General features: G+C 52.0%; 1 protein-coding gene across 2 annotated transcripts in view; it reads left to right on the top strand.

Annotated features, from left to right (window-relative positions):
• The window catches only part of PRDM11 (PR/SET domain 11), a 79508-nt gene extending 66223 nt beyond the window's left edge, over positions 1-13285 (top strand). The window contains exons 6-8 of one of the 2 annotated variants that reach the window (XM_025878795.2): positions 4367-4554; positions 8559-9191; positions 10334-13285. In XM_025878795.2, the coding sequence (XP_025734580.1) occupies positions 4367-4554; positions 8559-9191; positions 10334-12498 (2986 nt within the window). In that variant the 3' untranslated portion in view covers positions 12499-13285. The remainder of the gene's footprint in view (positions 1-4366; positions 4555-8558; positions 9192-10333) is intronic. The other variant, XM_073904713.1, reaches the window with a different exon arrangement.
• The last annotated feature ends 795 nt before the right edge of the window (positions 13286-14080 follow it).

The following is a 14080-nucleotide window of genomic DNA, read 5'->3' as shown; positions in this document are numbered from 1 at the left end:
GTAAGGTAGGGAAGTCCCACCTAAGGGTCTGAGGCCTCCAGCCGCTTTAAAGGCTGGCTGGGTGATGTTCTGTCGGAGGTTGGGTGGCCATCTGGTGGGTGGATGCATGACCCAAAGACCTGTCCAGCTCGAGACCTAAACGCATGTGAGAAAACGGAGCTCAGCCTCTTCTTGGTCACTCTTTCCCATTTCTGCCCTCCGTGACTGGTGCAGTTTCCTTCCATCAGAGACATACCCACTGAGCAGGACCGTCTGAGCCTGGCCTTTCTCTGCCCCCACTCCAACAAAATGGATGCCCCGTGGGTTATTTTCTCTCTTCTGTTGGAACTGATAGTCATTTCCTGACCCAGCGAGAAAATATGGTGCATTTGATAAGGCACAGTGGGTGAGGTGTGAGAGTGTTGTCTTAGTGCTTATCTATCCAGTACCCAAAGTCAGCAAGGAGTTCAGAATAAAAACTATCCATTCTCATCATGAAACTTTCAGTCGAGAACACATGCCCCCCCCACCACCACCACTACCACCCACCCCCTTGATTGCTTCAAAGGGCGTCAACTCTGTGGGTCTGATTTGAAAAGCTATCAGATGAGCTCTATTATTTGTAGAGTGGCCTGCGTTAGCCATTTTCCACCTCCTTCTGACATACACTGTGCCTTCTCTCCAACGAAGTAGTGACCTGGAAACTCAACAGATACAGAGATTTTCACTCTTTATGAGCCTTGTCTTCCAGGGGGAACTCTCGGAATGGGACAGGCGTGGCTCTTCATAAAGGGATTGTCGCATGGGGACAGAAGGAGTCTGTGAGTGGATCAAACCATTGGGGGTTACTGCAAAATACTTACAAGAGGGAGATCTGACTTGAGGTCATTTGTGTTGGGACTTAGCTTGGCTCCATTCAACATCTTGAGGGGACTGGTGGTTACGATTTGCTGAGAGTTGCCATATATGTCATATTTCACATGCCAAGTTTCAAAACAACCAGATATAACCAGATGCTAAACAAATTTTGATCTGTCTTGGAAGATTGTGATTGCTGCACAGATTTGGAGTTCTCTTCCTAAACCTTGATTTTTATCGGGCAGGAAACCACCAGGAGGTAGAAAGGGAAATTGACCTGAATCTTTCTAAAGTTTCGGACGTAGTCTAGAAGTTGCTCTTTTGAGGAGATCCCTGATAGTTACGTGCTCCTCATCTCTTTTTCTCCTAAAGTTGGATGCCAGAGAAAATAATTCTAGCTTTTAGGGCTTGATGATTGCTTAAACACCCCCCCAAAAAGAGAAGAGTGTCTCTTTCCTTGTGCTCTGTGATCCAAGTGATTCTTGTGAGGGAAGATGAATGAATGGTTTGCCTTCCGAATCCGGGAGTGGGAAACTTTGGATCTACCCCAGTTCTGTTCTGCACTAACCACAAGGGTGATTAATTTTGGATGTCAAACCCCAGGCTCTCGCTAAAATTGGGGACTGGAAAATATTTTGCACATTCAGAAGGAATCTCAGATCCGGAGAAAAGCAGACCCCTGTGCTAGAGAGTTGCGACTCGGAAGTATTCGTTTGGAAAGACATCTCTAGGCCAGGGGTCCTCTTTTCCTTTCCCCAGGTTCTTCGTTAGTGGCATGACTGGGCATCCTGGATATCACAGTATTGTCTTCACAGCTCAGGGAGACCAGTGCTCATGTCTGATTCTGACAAGCGCAGATGCGTTGAGGCTAAGTTCCTGGACCCAAGCAAGTTCTGAGGATCTAAGTGCCACAAATCCTGCAAGTGTGACCCCCCCCTCCCCAACCTGCTTCTTTAAACACGGGTGAAGCAGCCAAAAGCTCATGTTTGCACTCCTGCCCCCCTTGGCCTCACTCCCACAACCCAGGGGTCCACGCTGCAGCCTGTTACTAGGTGGCTTGGTCCCTGGACTCTAGTGGTCCCCCTTGTAAGGTCATGGCCTTCTCCAGGGCCGAGTAGAACAGAGTCCACAGGGGACTGTCCCCGACGACACGGGGCAGGATGTGCTCAAGGGTGCTATGCCTGAGGCTCGGCGAATGTAGACTCACAATGTGGCTGGCCACCAGGACCACCACCAGTCCTGGAATTGGCATTCGTGTGTGTCTTTTTTTAGGGGGTGGCCATGGGGGTAACTGTAGTAATTGCTTAACGAGGAAAACTTGGAAAATACAGAAAAAAAAAATGATAGAGCGGATCCACCTGTAACGGATAATCAATCACTGGTAAAACATTGGTATATTTCCTTCAAGTAGCTTACCGAGTGAGGCTTGTTTTTAAAGCATGACTGAAACTGTAGAGTAAATAGCTTCCGGACTTACGTTCTCACTCTGCATTCTATCAGGACAGGATCGTTCTTCCACGTCAGGAAAGATCCACTGAAAACATTCTTCTGTAGATGAGTAACATTCCATCGTACGAATGAATATACCACGGTTTACTAAGCCGTTTCTCCAGTCTTAGACGTTTCGCTGTCTTTCCTTTTGCGTATTGTAAACAATGATACAGGCAGGGTGGTGGTCGGTAGAGTTTGTCTACTTGGTCTGCATCTTATGGTCCCTTTTTAAATTTTCCAAAAATTGCGACAAAACGCACGTAACATAAAATTGACCGTTTTAACCACTTCTTTTTTTAAGTGTACAGTTCAGCGGCATTAAGTTCATTTACATTGTGCATCCATTACTACCATCCATCTCCAGAGCTCTTTTCGTCTTCCCCAACTGAGACAGAATACCCATTAAACCCTAACTTCCCATTCCCCCGGCCCCACACAGCGGCACACCCCGCCCCCGCCACCACCGTTTCGCTTTCTATCTCCATGAACTTAACTATTCGTCTAAGTACCTCATATAAATGGAATCTTACAGTATTTGTCCTTTTGTGACTGGCTCATTTCACTTACTATGTGTTTTCAAGGTTCATTCATGTGATAGCATGAATCAGAATTTCCTTCCTTTTTAAAGCCGAGTAAAATGCAATGTGTGTGTATTCCACATCTGTTTATCCATTTCTCCATGAGTGGACACTGGGGTTGCTTCCACTGCCTGATTATTGTGAATCATGCTGCTATGAACGTGGATGCACGAATACTTGCTCACGGCCACATTGCCAAATTTGTGTCCCAAAGGGTCGTGCCAATTTACTTTCTCCCATTAGTGTGGGAGGCGCTTTTCTAGCCAAGATGGGTGTTATCATTTAAAAAGAAGAGAGAGAGAGAGAAATCTGTGCCAATGAGACAAGGTGCTACTTTGTGTTCCGTATTAGTGATGCCGAATACTCATTTGTTCATTACCCCCTTGGATTTTTTTTCTGTGAATTACTGTTTACCCTGGACTGCTCCAAGTTAGGCCAGTCAGACAGACTTTGATTTCTTCCGTGGCTTTTGAGACAAACCATAGCATGAGGAAAAGAAGTTCATTTTTGACTCCAAATTTCCTAGATGCTCGCATAGCACAGAGCCTTAAAACTCCAAACGATTTCCTCTTTTGAGCTATATGCCTCTACTTCTCTGTACGTGTTACGTCATCCCCTCCTTTGGAGGTGGCTGGTTGGATGTTGGAAATGTCATTTCAGGGAGAGCTGGGGAAGGGAGCGATTCTGAGGGTTTGGCGCAACTTTCAAGGTTATCTGGGCTTTTCTGAGTCGGTGCTTTACAGGCTCACATAGGAAAACAGACCTCAAAGCTCCACCTCCCATTTATTAGCTGTGTGACCTTGGGCAAGTCCCTTACCTTCTCTGAGTCCTAGTTTCCTTACCTTAAAATGACTTAGATTAATGAGTAGTTGCTAACCTTTTCTTGTCTCTTATTTACCTCCCTCTTCTCTCCGCACTGGACAGCCACTTTTTAAAGATAGTGATCTTTAGCATTTATTAATTGACCTTTTGGGCACCCTTGTCACATGGGTTATTTCTGCTGGACTTTGTGAAATACTGGAAAAAGTCCAAGAACCCCACACTTACCACCATCAGAGGCCCGCGGGTGTTTGGGGGTCCGTGCGCTTGAAAGCTACTGAGGAAGAACTGACCTGATCTGTCCAGTTTGCAATCATTTTTGTAGCTGGTGCTGAATTGTGTATCTACCAGAATCTGGGAGGTAGGCAGGGCAGCTGTCATTTCTAGTCTCAGAAAACAGAGATTCCTAGAGGCTCGGGGACTTGCTCGAGGTCCCACAAAACGGTGACGCTGAGACCAGGGACTGGCCCCTAGCCGGCGTCCCGATCCTGGACAGGTGGGCTGCCCTTAGAGACTTTTCAGCACATGCCACAAGCTTGTGGACCTCCGACCTGCCACGCCTGCCCGGCACCATGCCTGGCCCTGGCAGGCACTCAGCCACGAGTGGCCCGTGCGTTCTCACCTGTCCCCCTCACCCCCAGGTACGTGGTCATCTCCCGGGAGGAGAGGGAGCAGAACCTGCTGGCGTTCCAGCACAGCGAGCGCATCTACTTCCGGGCGTGCAGGGACATCCGGCCCGGGGAGCGGCTCCGGGTCTGGTACAGCGAGGACTACATGAAGCGTCTGCACAGCATGTCGCAGGAAACCATCCACCGCAATCTGGCCAGAGGTGAGTGCCCACCCCCAGGCGAGGGCCACGACAGCCACCCCACGCAGGGGGAGCCAGAGCTGCTTCTCTAGGAGCTTCCTAAGAAATCTGATGGGAAATGCAGTCTACCAGCAATGGGGAGACCCAGAGGGACTCGGGGGGCGGGGGAGGGGGATGGGCAGCCGGTCTGGGTGTGAGCGGCAGCTCAGAGCAGGGCGGCAGGCACTCCCGCGTGTTCTCCTCCCCCAGAAACCCTGTTACAGGTATTTGAGAGTGTCGAGAGAGACAAGGCCCCAGAGCCAAGCACATGCGTTTTATCAAAATGGATCCTCTTTCCCCAAGTCCAACTGATGGAAAGATGCTAGAAGGTGCCACTGGCTCAGTAGTAGCTAATGCTGACTAAGTAAGTCACACGCGCAGAGCAGCCGTTCTGTAGCGTTCACGTGCTTATCACGACAGGAGCGCCTGCCTGGTGAGCGAGCTGGGAGAGTTAGGTGGGTACTCCACAGAACACACCGAGAACAATGCCCGCCTTGACCACTGTGAGCCCTCAACTGTAAGCTCTTAATTCTAATGATCCCCTGTGGACTGTGATCCCCATCTCACAACTGAAGAAACTGAGCATCAGATGAATACAGTGACTCCCCCAGGGTCACGTGGCTAGGAAGGGCAGCGCTGGGTTTCTCATGCACATCGGTCTCTGTGCAGGGTCTAGCCTCTAACTGAAAGTGTTACACGGCCTCCCTGACAAAACTAGTTTCTTCCCTGCTTCCTCCTGGTCTCCTTCTTGGAAGTCCTAATCCCAGGCTCTGCACGAACGGTCTCTATTAGAAGAAGAAGGTTGGAGGGAGGTGGGAAGGGGACCTTAGGTGTGGGTGATGGCCTGGTGGGTGAGATGTCCATCCAGGCTCCATTTAAATGAGTCCTTGGAAAGTGGCTTAAAATACTCCCCAGCCCCTAGCCCTTTGCCTCAGCCCCATCCTCAGTCTGGCCAAGGCAAACTGGCGAGTCTGGCTCCTTCTTTCCTGAGGACTTTCCTTGCACTAAAAATGCACATTCAAATACCCAGAGTCCGTGTGGTTCCGGGAACCAGGGCTATACCCAAGTCCCACCATATCACATTCCTGACCAAACTACTTCTTGGAAATAAATCTTCATGTGGAGTATGAGCGGAGAAGATGAAGAGGGGGTGGGGTGGCCCATTGCAATTAAGCTATTTTTAAAAACAAAACAGAATAAAGCAGATTGTGGACATTGAATGCACAGCTGCTGCCTGACTTGGTAAAAGGTATCTGTGATTGGATGGGCAGTGAGGAGGCCCAGTAGACATACTCATCTCTTGTCTCCTTTGGATCTGGGGGTTGGGTACAGGCTGATTTCACTCGGGAAGGCATGTTTCTATGATGAGACGGCCACGGTTTCCATTTGACCTCCGAAGATGCCTTATGTAAGCGTGTCTGATACCTAGTAGGAGCTCAATAAATCTTTGTCAAATGGATAAAAGAAGCAATGAATGAAGACAGCCAAAAAGTCTCCACAAGAACCATATCATCAGAAGAAAAGAAAACCAAGCAAAGTCATATCTGAGGACACAGGTTCCGTCCCTTGGCCATAATCGTCTTGAATTCTGGATTTATAATGTCCTTTCCCCCCCAGGTGTCTTCTCCAAAGCACGTCAAGCTGCAATCATCCTGAGAGAGCCCTGAGACCCAAGGGGAATGCTCAGAGAAGGGAGTGAGCTTTCAGGAATGGTTCAAAGGAGGCATGGCAGAGAGATTTGAAATGAGATCCACGAAGACTTGTGAAGATACAGGAGGAAGGAGGGTCTGTTCCTGGCCAGGCTGAGCAGTAGGAAACAGGAAGGAGACCGAAAGGCATCGTGTGGGGCAGGGCCAGAGCAGTGAGGGGAGGGGGGAGTGTTGGTCCCAAAGCCCTTGGGAGCAGTGGTGAGGTCAGTGGCCTTTGGATGTGGAGAAGTCTCTGTAGCCTGTAGCTTTGGCAGACTCTGCATAGTTGGTAGAGGCTTAGATTGGTGTGCCAGCCCCACTCTGGAAAGGGGATCGCTACCCTCAGTCACTGAAGGTCTTGCGTGGAAGGTGGTTTCTTCATAATTGGAGGCTGGAGCCCTGAGAAAGGCCACAGCGTGAATTATTCGTTCTTCTTAAGCAGGGACATTACTCGGAGTCCAGAACTGCTTCCTGAAGACAGTGTAAATTATACCTTTGTGGCTATCTTGTAAAAACAGGATGCATCTAATACAGTGTATTCAAAAAATTTATGTTAGTTAATCTACTTAGAGTCACTGATTCACTTTATGGTGTTTTCTCCATATTTTATGGAGGCTTTGAAATCAGCTTCATGGTGCTTAAAGGTCTTTTTTGGCCCTGAGATTTTTCTGGAAGCCTTGAGTCCCAAGAAGTCTCCCACGCATCCTAGGAAATCTGAATGACCTTGTCTTTGAGCAGAGAGGCATGAGGACTCCTGGTGATGTCCTTGACCTCTCAACATCCTGGTGATGTCCTTGACCTCTCAACATCCTCAGCTCTTTGCTGCCTGATTGGTCCGTGAGACATGAAAGGGTGGCCCTTGATGTTTAGAGATTCTACATGGGCAAGTGTCACAGCTGATCTGTAATACAAATATGTTGCATTGTTTACAAGCGTTCATCTCCATCCTTTCTGCCCCTCAGGGGTTATAGAACTGTAGGCTGTGAAAGCCACCTGACTTTCAGGGGCCGTGAACATGAGGTTGCTCCTCAGGCATTCATGTGAGGGCAGAAGAGGGGTGTCCGGAATAGGTTTACCCCCATTTGTGCTGTTACCTGTAGGAAACCCGGATTCCTACGTGGCCCGGGGCACAGTACGCCTCGCCGGCTGTGGGAAGCCAGGGCTCTGTCACAGCCTGGAACATCTGGATCGCTCACAGAGATCCCTTGGCCTTCACTCAGTGGTTTTTCAGCAAACCCAGTTTTCGGAAGCCTAACTGCAATATTTAATCAGGCCGAGTCATTGCCCAGAGTCATTTCCCAGGACCCTGCCCTGATCTAGGAAGCCTTTGAGATTTCCCAGCCCCACGGGCTGCTGTCAGGACCTTCTGAGGGTCCCCCTTTAGCATCTGCACCCCCAGGAAGCACACTTCTATAGCCATTTATGAAACTGTGTCGGCTGTTTTAAAGAATCAGGCTAAAATTACTGTTGGGAGCTCACCAACGTCTTTGAAGTCAGTCACATGATGGAAAGAGATAGAAAAGGGAACGTCCTTTGAAGGATCAGGTAAGGAGACAGAGCTGTCTTTCAAGAATGCTTTGGGTCAGTGTGGTCACGCGGCTCTTTATCTTGTTGGAGGCTGCTCCCCGGGAGCCCTCAGCCACCGGAGGGGCCCCGTCTTCCCTTTTTCCTTCCCGCCTCGGTTGTCAGGGAGAACCACAGGCGTTCAGGTCACTTTCTCTCCCGTGCACCTCGTCCTCCGAAATCCTGGGAGAGTTAGAAAGGACGGTTGCTGCGGGTTGGACTTGGCCCCACAGGGCCGTCTGGAGGCAGTCAGGGAGCAGGAAGGAGCGGACGCGGTGTTTCCTGTGTACCTTTTACCAAGTCGAAGCAGCCATCTCTCAATTGCCAGGACCGGACAAGAAGCCTGGAGGGCGGGGGTCCCACACGTGCTGAGTTGTGAGGCGCGCTCCCACCTACCCAGTCTGATCGGTGGGGTGTCAGCCTCTGGGGTGACCGCACTTCCAACTGCCTTCCCCTCCAGCATTCCCTCAGCCTACAAATGTGTAGCTTATAGATGTAAGGCTCCCTTGAAATGGTCTTTTTCAAGAATTCTTCCCACTTTTTTGGGTCCCACTCTAGACCCCGTGATCCACGGAGTGACCCGCCTCTCCCTTTCTGTCACGCCTGCCCCCACAGGGCCAGCCCCAGAGGGATGTGTCCAGTGACTTCCTAGCAGGAGGCCTGCTTTGTTTTCTGTCGGTTTCTCCCACGTCGGGGCTTTTCCCCACGTCCTCACACCCTGGTTTTCCTTCCTAGGAGAGAAGAGGTTGCAGAGGGAGAAGTCTGAGCAGGCTCTGGATAACCCAGAAGACCTGAGGGGTCCCCTTCAGCTCCCCGTGTTGAGACAGGGCAAAAGTCCATACAAGCGTGGCTTTGACGAGGGGGACGCACACCCCCAGGCCAAGAAGAAGAAGATTGACCTCATTTTCAAGGATGTGTTGGAGGCTTCACTGGAATCCGCAAAGGTGGAAGCGCATCAGCTGGCCTTGAGCACCTCGCTGGTCATCAGGAAGGTCCCCAAGTACCAGGATGATGCCTACAGTCGGTGTGCAATGAGCATGTCGCATGGCGTGCAGAACGTCAGCCGGACCCAGGGGGAAGGGGACTGGAAGATTCCCCAGGGGGCTTCCAAGGAGCCCAGGGGGCTTCCGTTGGAGGATGAAGAAGAAGAGCCTTCATCGTTCAAGGCCGACAGTCCCGCCGAGGCCTCCCTTGCGTCCGACCCTCACGAGCTTCCCACCACCTCCTTTTGCCCTAATTGTATTCGCCTAAAGAAGAAGGTCCGGGAACTCCAGGCCGAACTAGACATGCTTAAGTCTGGGAAGCTTCCCGAACCTCCCGTATTGCCAGCACAGGTACTGGAGCTCCCAGAGTTCTCGGACCCTGCAGGTAAGTCGGTGTGGATGAGATGGTGGTCGGAGGGCAGAGCACCCTGTGGGCAGTGTGAGGGTGGCCTGGCGCTCTCTGTGGGAGCCACCTTCGGGGAGACCCACGCCCGCAGGTGCCTGCTTCAGACAGGCTGCTCTGCGGCCCCAGTGGGATGCTTCATGTCTCGCCCTTGTATCCTCCTCGTCAATAAAGGAAGTTCCATTGCAGGAGGGGTGTGTGCTGTGTTCTTGACCCGTTGCCTTTCTCTGGCGGTCCTGGTGGTGTCTCAGCCCCATGCTCAACTTCTAAACCCAGTCTTTGTCTCTTCCCCAGTCCCAAGCAGGGCAGCTCGTCGGGGGGAGCTCCCGGCCTTCTCAAACTCAGTCCCGGGACACGGCCTCGTTCTTCTCCCGAGCTGCTGTTCTGCCACACATGGTCCTCCCCCCCGCCTCGCCTGGAATTGTAGAAAGCCTGGGATACGGGACGTGTGGCTGCACGCCTTGGCCTTTTTCTGTTGGCTGTCTGGATCTTTTAGAACCGATCGACAACCAGGAAGGTTTTTTCAGTACACAAATGCAGCTGAGTCCGAGTATTTACATAGCATTTCCTATTTTAACCACATCCCTTAGCTCAGAATGAGGTGTTTCAGATATTCAAAGCATGTGTCTCAACTCAACTGCATTCTGATCCTGAAATAAGCTGGGGCCGTGGCAAGCTGCCTGCACGCCTGCCCTGAGCACGTTAGCGCCGAGAGAACCGAGCCCCACGCCCTGGCTGTGTGACTTGGGCAGGCTGAGTGAGCTGTGTTCTCTCCCGCAGATCTGTTCCTGCGGCCGCTGGCCCTGCTGCTCCGTTGGTAGAGGAGGTTGAGTTCCTTGAGCGCCCACTAGCGGAGGGTAAAGGCAGGCAGCCTGGAGCAGGACGGCCACCAGGCGTAATCCCCAGAGAGGAACCGTCACCCATGGATAACAAGAGTGCTCATGTATATATTTAAAAAATAATAATAATAAAATTCTAGGCTGGGTTTCAGTCTGTCCTCGGAACTGGCCTCTGTTTCACACGGGTGTGGCACCGACCTTTCGGGCCGTGTTCCCGTTCATTCTGGAAGAGCCGGCGTTTTTTGCCGCTGGGCTTTAAATGTTTCCTTCCCATTTGTCTTCCAGCCTCCGAGAGCATGGTCTCCGGCCCCGCCATCATGGAGGACGATGACCAGGAGGTCGACTCTGCAGACGAGTCCGTCTCCAATGACATGATGACCGCCACCGACGAGCCCTCCAAGATGTCCTCCGCCACCGGGCGCCGCATCCGGCGCTTTAAGCAGGAATGGCTGAAGAAGTTCTGGTTCCTGCGGTACTCCCCGACACTCAACGAGATGTGGTGCCACGTGTGCCGTCAGTACACCGTGCAGTCCTCCCGCACGTCGGCCTTCATCATTGGCTCCAAGCAGTTCAAGATCCACACCATCAAACTGCACAGCCAGAGCAACCTGCACAAGAAGTGCTTGCAGCTGTACAAGCTCCGCATGCACCCCGAGAAGACGGAGGAGATGTGCCGCAACATGACCCTGCTCTTCAACACCGCCTACCACCTGGCCCTCGAGGGCCGGCCCTACCTGGACTTCCGGCCCCTGGCCGAGCTCCTGCGCAAGTGCGAGCTCAAGGTGGTGGACCAGTACATGAACGAGGGCGACTGCCAGATCCTCATTCACCACATTGCCCGCGCGCTGCGGGAGGACCTGGTGGAGCGCATCCGCCAGTCGCCCTGCCTCAGCATCATTCTGGACGGGCAGAGCGACGACCTGCTGGCCGACACGGTGGCCGTCTACGTCCAGTACACCAGCAGCGACGGGCCCCCGGCCACCGAGTTCCTGTCCCTGCAGGAACTGGGCTTCTCCAGCACGGAGAGCTACCTGCAGGCGCTCGACCGGGCCTTTTCGACCTTGGGCATCCGGCTGCAGGACGAGAAGCCCACCGTCGGCCTGGGCATCGACGGGGCCAACGTCACGGCCAGCCTGCGCGCCAGCATGTTCATGACGATCCGCAAGACACTGCCCTGGTTGCTGTGCCTGCCCTTCATGGTGCACCGGCCCCACCTGGAGGTCCTGGACGCCATCAGCGGGAAGGAGCTCCCGTGCCTGGAGGAGCTAGAGAACAATCTGAAGCAGCTGCTGAGCTTCTACCGGTACTCGCCGCGCCTCATGTGCGAGCTCCGGTCCACGGCGTCCACCCTGTGCGAGGAGACGGAGTTCCTGGGGGACATCCGCGCCGTGAGGTGGATCATCGGGGAGCAGAATGTCCTCAACGCGCTCATTAAAGACTACCTGGAGGTGGTGGCCCACCTCAAGGACGTCAGCAGCCAGACCCAGCGGGCCGACGCGTCCGCCATTGCGCTGGCCCTGCTGCAGTTCCTCATGGACTACCAGTCCGTCAAGCTCATCTACTTCCTCCTGGACGTGATCGCCGTGCTCTCGCGCCTGGCCTACATCTTCCAGGGCGAGTACCTCCTGGTGTCCCAGGTGGACGACAAGATCGAGGAGGCCATCCAGGAGATCAGCCGGCTGGCCGACTCCCCGGGGGAGTACCTGCAGGAGTTCGAGGAGAATTTTCGAGAGAGCTTCAACGGGATTGCGGTGAAGAACCTCAGGGTGGCCGAGGCCAAGTTCCAGTCCGTCAGGGAGAAGATCTGCCAGAAGACCCAGGTGATCCTGGCTCAGAGGTTCGATTCCCGAAGCCGGATCTTCGTGAAGGCCTGCCAGGTGTTCGACCTGGCCGCCTGGCCCAGGAACAGCGAGGAGCTCCTGAGCTATGGCAAGGAGGACATGGTGCAGATATTTGACCACCTGGAGGCCATCCCAACCTTCTCCCGGGATGTGTGCCGGGAGGGGCTGGACCCCCGGGGCAGCCTGTTGATGGAGTGGCGGGAACTCAAGGCGGATTACTACACCAAAAATGGCTTCAAAGACCTGATCGGCCACATCTGCAAGTACAAACAGCGCTTCCCGCTCTTGAACAAGATCATCCAGGTCCTCAAAGTCCTCCCCACGTCCACCGTGTGCTGCGAGAAAGGCCGCAATGCCCTGCAGCGAGTTCGCAAAAACCACCGCTCCCGCCTGACCCTAGAGCAGCTCAGTGACCTGTTGACCATCGCTGTGAACGGCCCGCCGATCGCCAACTTTGATGCCAAGCGAGCCCTGGACAGCTGGTTTGAGGAGAAGTCGGGCAGCAGTTACGCGCTGTCCGCCGAGGTCCTCAGCAGGATGTCAGCGCTGGAGCAGAAACCAGTGCTGCAGACCGTGGACCACGGGTCAGAGTTTTACCCGGACATCTAGGGGGCCGGCGTTCCAGAGTTCACTAAGCTGTTGAATATTTTTTTAATCTATACTCATAAGCTTTGATATATTATATAAATATATATTATATTATATATATATATATATATATATATATATAAGCCCACACTGAAAATTTTTAAAAACCAAGGTGACGTGTCCACCAGAAGCCACTGGGAGCTTTCACAAAGGAATGATGTTGGAAACGGACTCTTATCTACAAGATCTGGCAGCTGCAACCTCCGTGGCCATCCTTTTCCCTCACAGAAGCACGTGCTGGGGCCACACGCGTTCCCACCTAACAGCCAACCAACGGCCTAAGCTAAAATGACGGGTCTTTGTCATCACCTCTAGGTGGTTTGTTGTATGTTTTTGCTTGGGGGTTGAGGGGTTTGGGTTTGGGTTTACGTTCTTGCCTTTCCTTTTCTCGTGTGGTCTGCGATGGGGTTCTTGGCCCCTTCGTGGACACACTGGTGGAGCTGAACCCCATCTCCGATCTGGGATGGGGTGGGTGGTGTATCTGGATTGGGGTATGTGACTCTTTCCCTCTCCCACCTGATTTCAGCTTGAGAGGTTTGTATGCATTTCCTGATGAGCGTTCCTTCACTGTCTTAGAAACTAACGTGTCAGTCAAACTGTGACACCCACCACTTCCCCACCTCTGTCACCTCTCCCGTCCCTGGGTTATGGATTCCCTCCTTCCGGCCCCCTGGATCCTAAAGATCTTACCTGTTATACTGAAGGCAAAATTGCCTTACCATCGAGCTTGAAATCCTGGGGAAGGGACAAGGTGTGTGTGTAAGGGGGGTGGGGGGGATTTTTTGCATTCCTGTTCTTACATAGTGTGGGGTAAAATAATATAATTCCAGTCAGATCCAGGACTGGGGGGTGGGGTGGGGAATGAAGAGCCAAGAAATCCAGACCCTAACAGGGCAGTGATTTTTGGCTAAAAACAAGTAAAATGAAAGGTATGTATTCCATTTACATGAATTATTTATGCTCTGTCTTTATAATCACATAATGTGTTGGGGGTATTTTGTTGTTGTTGTTGTTCCTTTAATAATCAAATGCCTGCTCTAGTTCAGTGGCAGGAGATGTCAATGCAAATTGTGCCCTGGGTTATGCGTGACTCGAAGGAGGGTCTCGAGAGCTTGAGGCCTTCTTTTGTGACAAGGCTGGTACCAAACCCTTCAGCCTGGCAGGAGGCAGTGGGCAATCAGGCGTTGTATCTATGCTGGTGAATGCTTCCTTTTTTTGAACAGGGTAGAGATGTCCTAAAGAAAAAGGAATAAACAAGAGGCCAGACAGGACTCTCAAGGCATCTGCCTACACACACACACACACACACACAACACACACACAACCATGATTATAAGCTTTAGAAATAGCCACTTGCCTACTCCCTGGGGCAAGTAGTGGTTTAAGCTAGAGGAGTCTGATCAGTGCTCTTTTGTTCATTTAACTACCAGTATACCTCGCAAGGGAGTTTAAAAAAAAAAAAAATGTGCGTGAGCTGTTAAAAACTTCTGTTCATGTTTCCACATCTGATTTATGCATATTGGATATGCAGAGACCTTGTATT

The sequence above is a fragment of the Callorhinus ursinus genome, unplaced genomic scaffold (genome assembly GCF_003265705.2).
Source record: "Callorhinus ursinus isolate GAN/ISIS: 27379988/994484 unplaced genomic scaffold, GSC_fseal_2.0 scaffold21, whole genome shotgun sequence".
Classification (NCBI taxonomy): Eukaryota; Metazoa; Chordata; class Mammalia; order Carnivora; family Otariidae; genus Callorhinus; species Callorhinus ursinus.
This window is presented reverse-complemented; position numbering and strand designations above follow the sequence as displayed.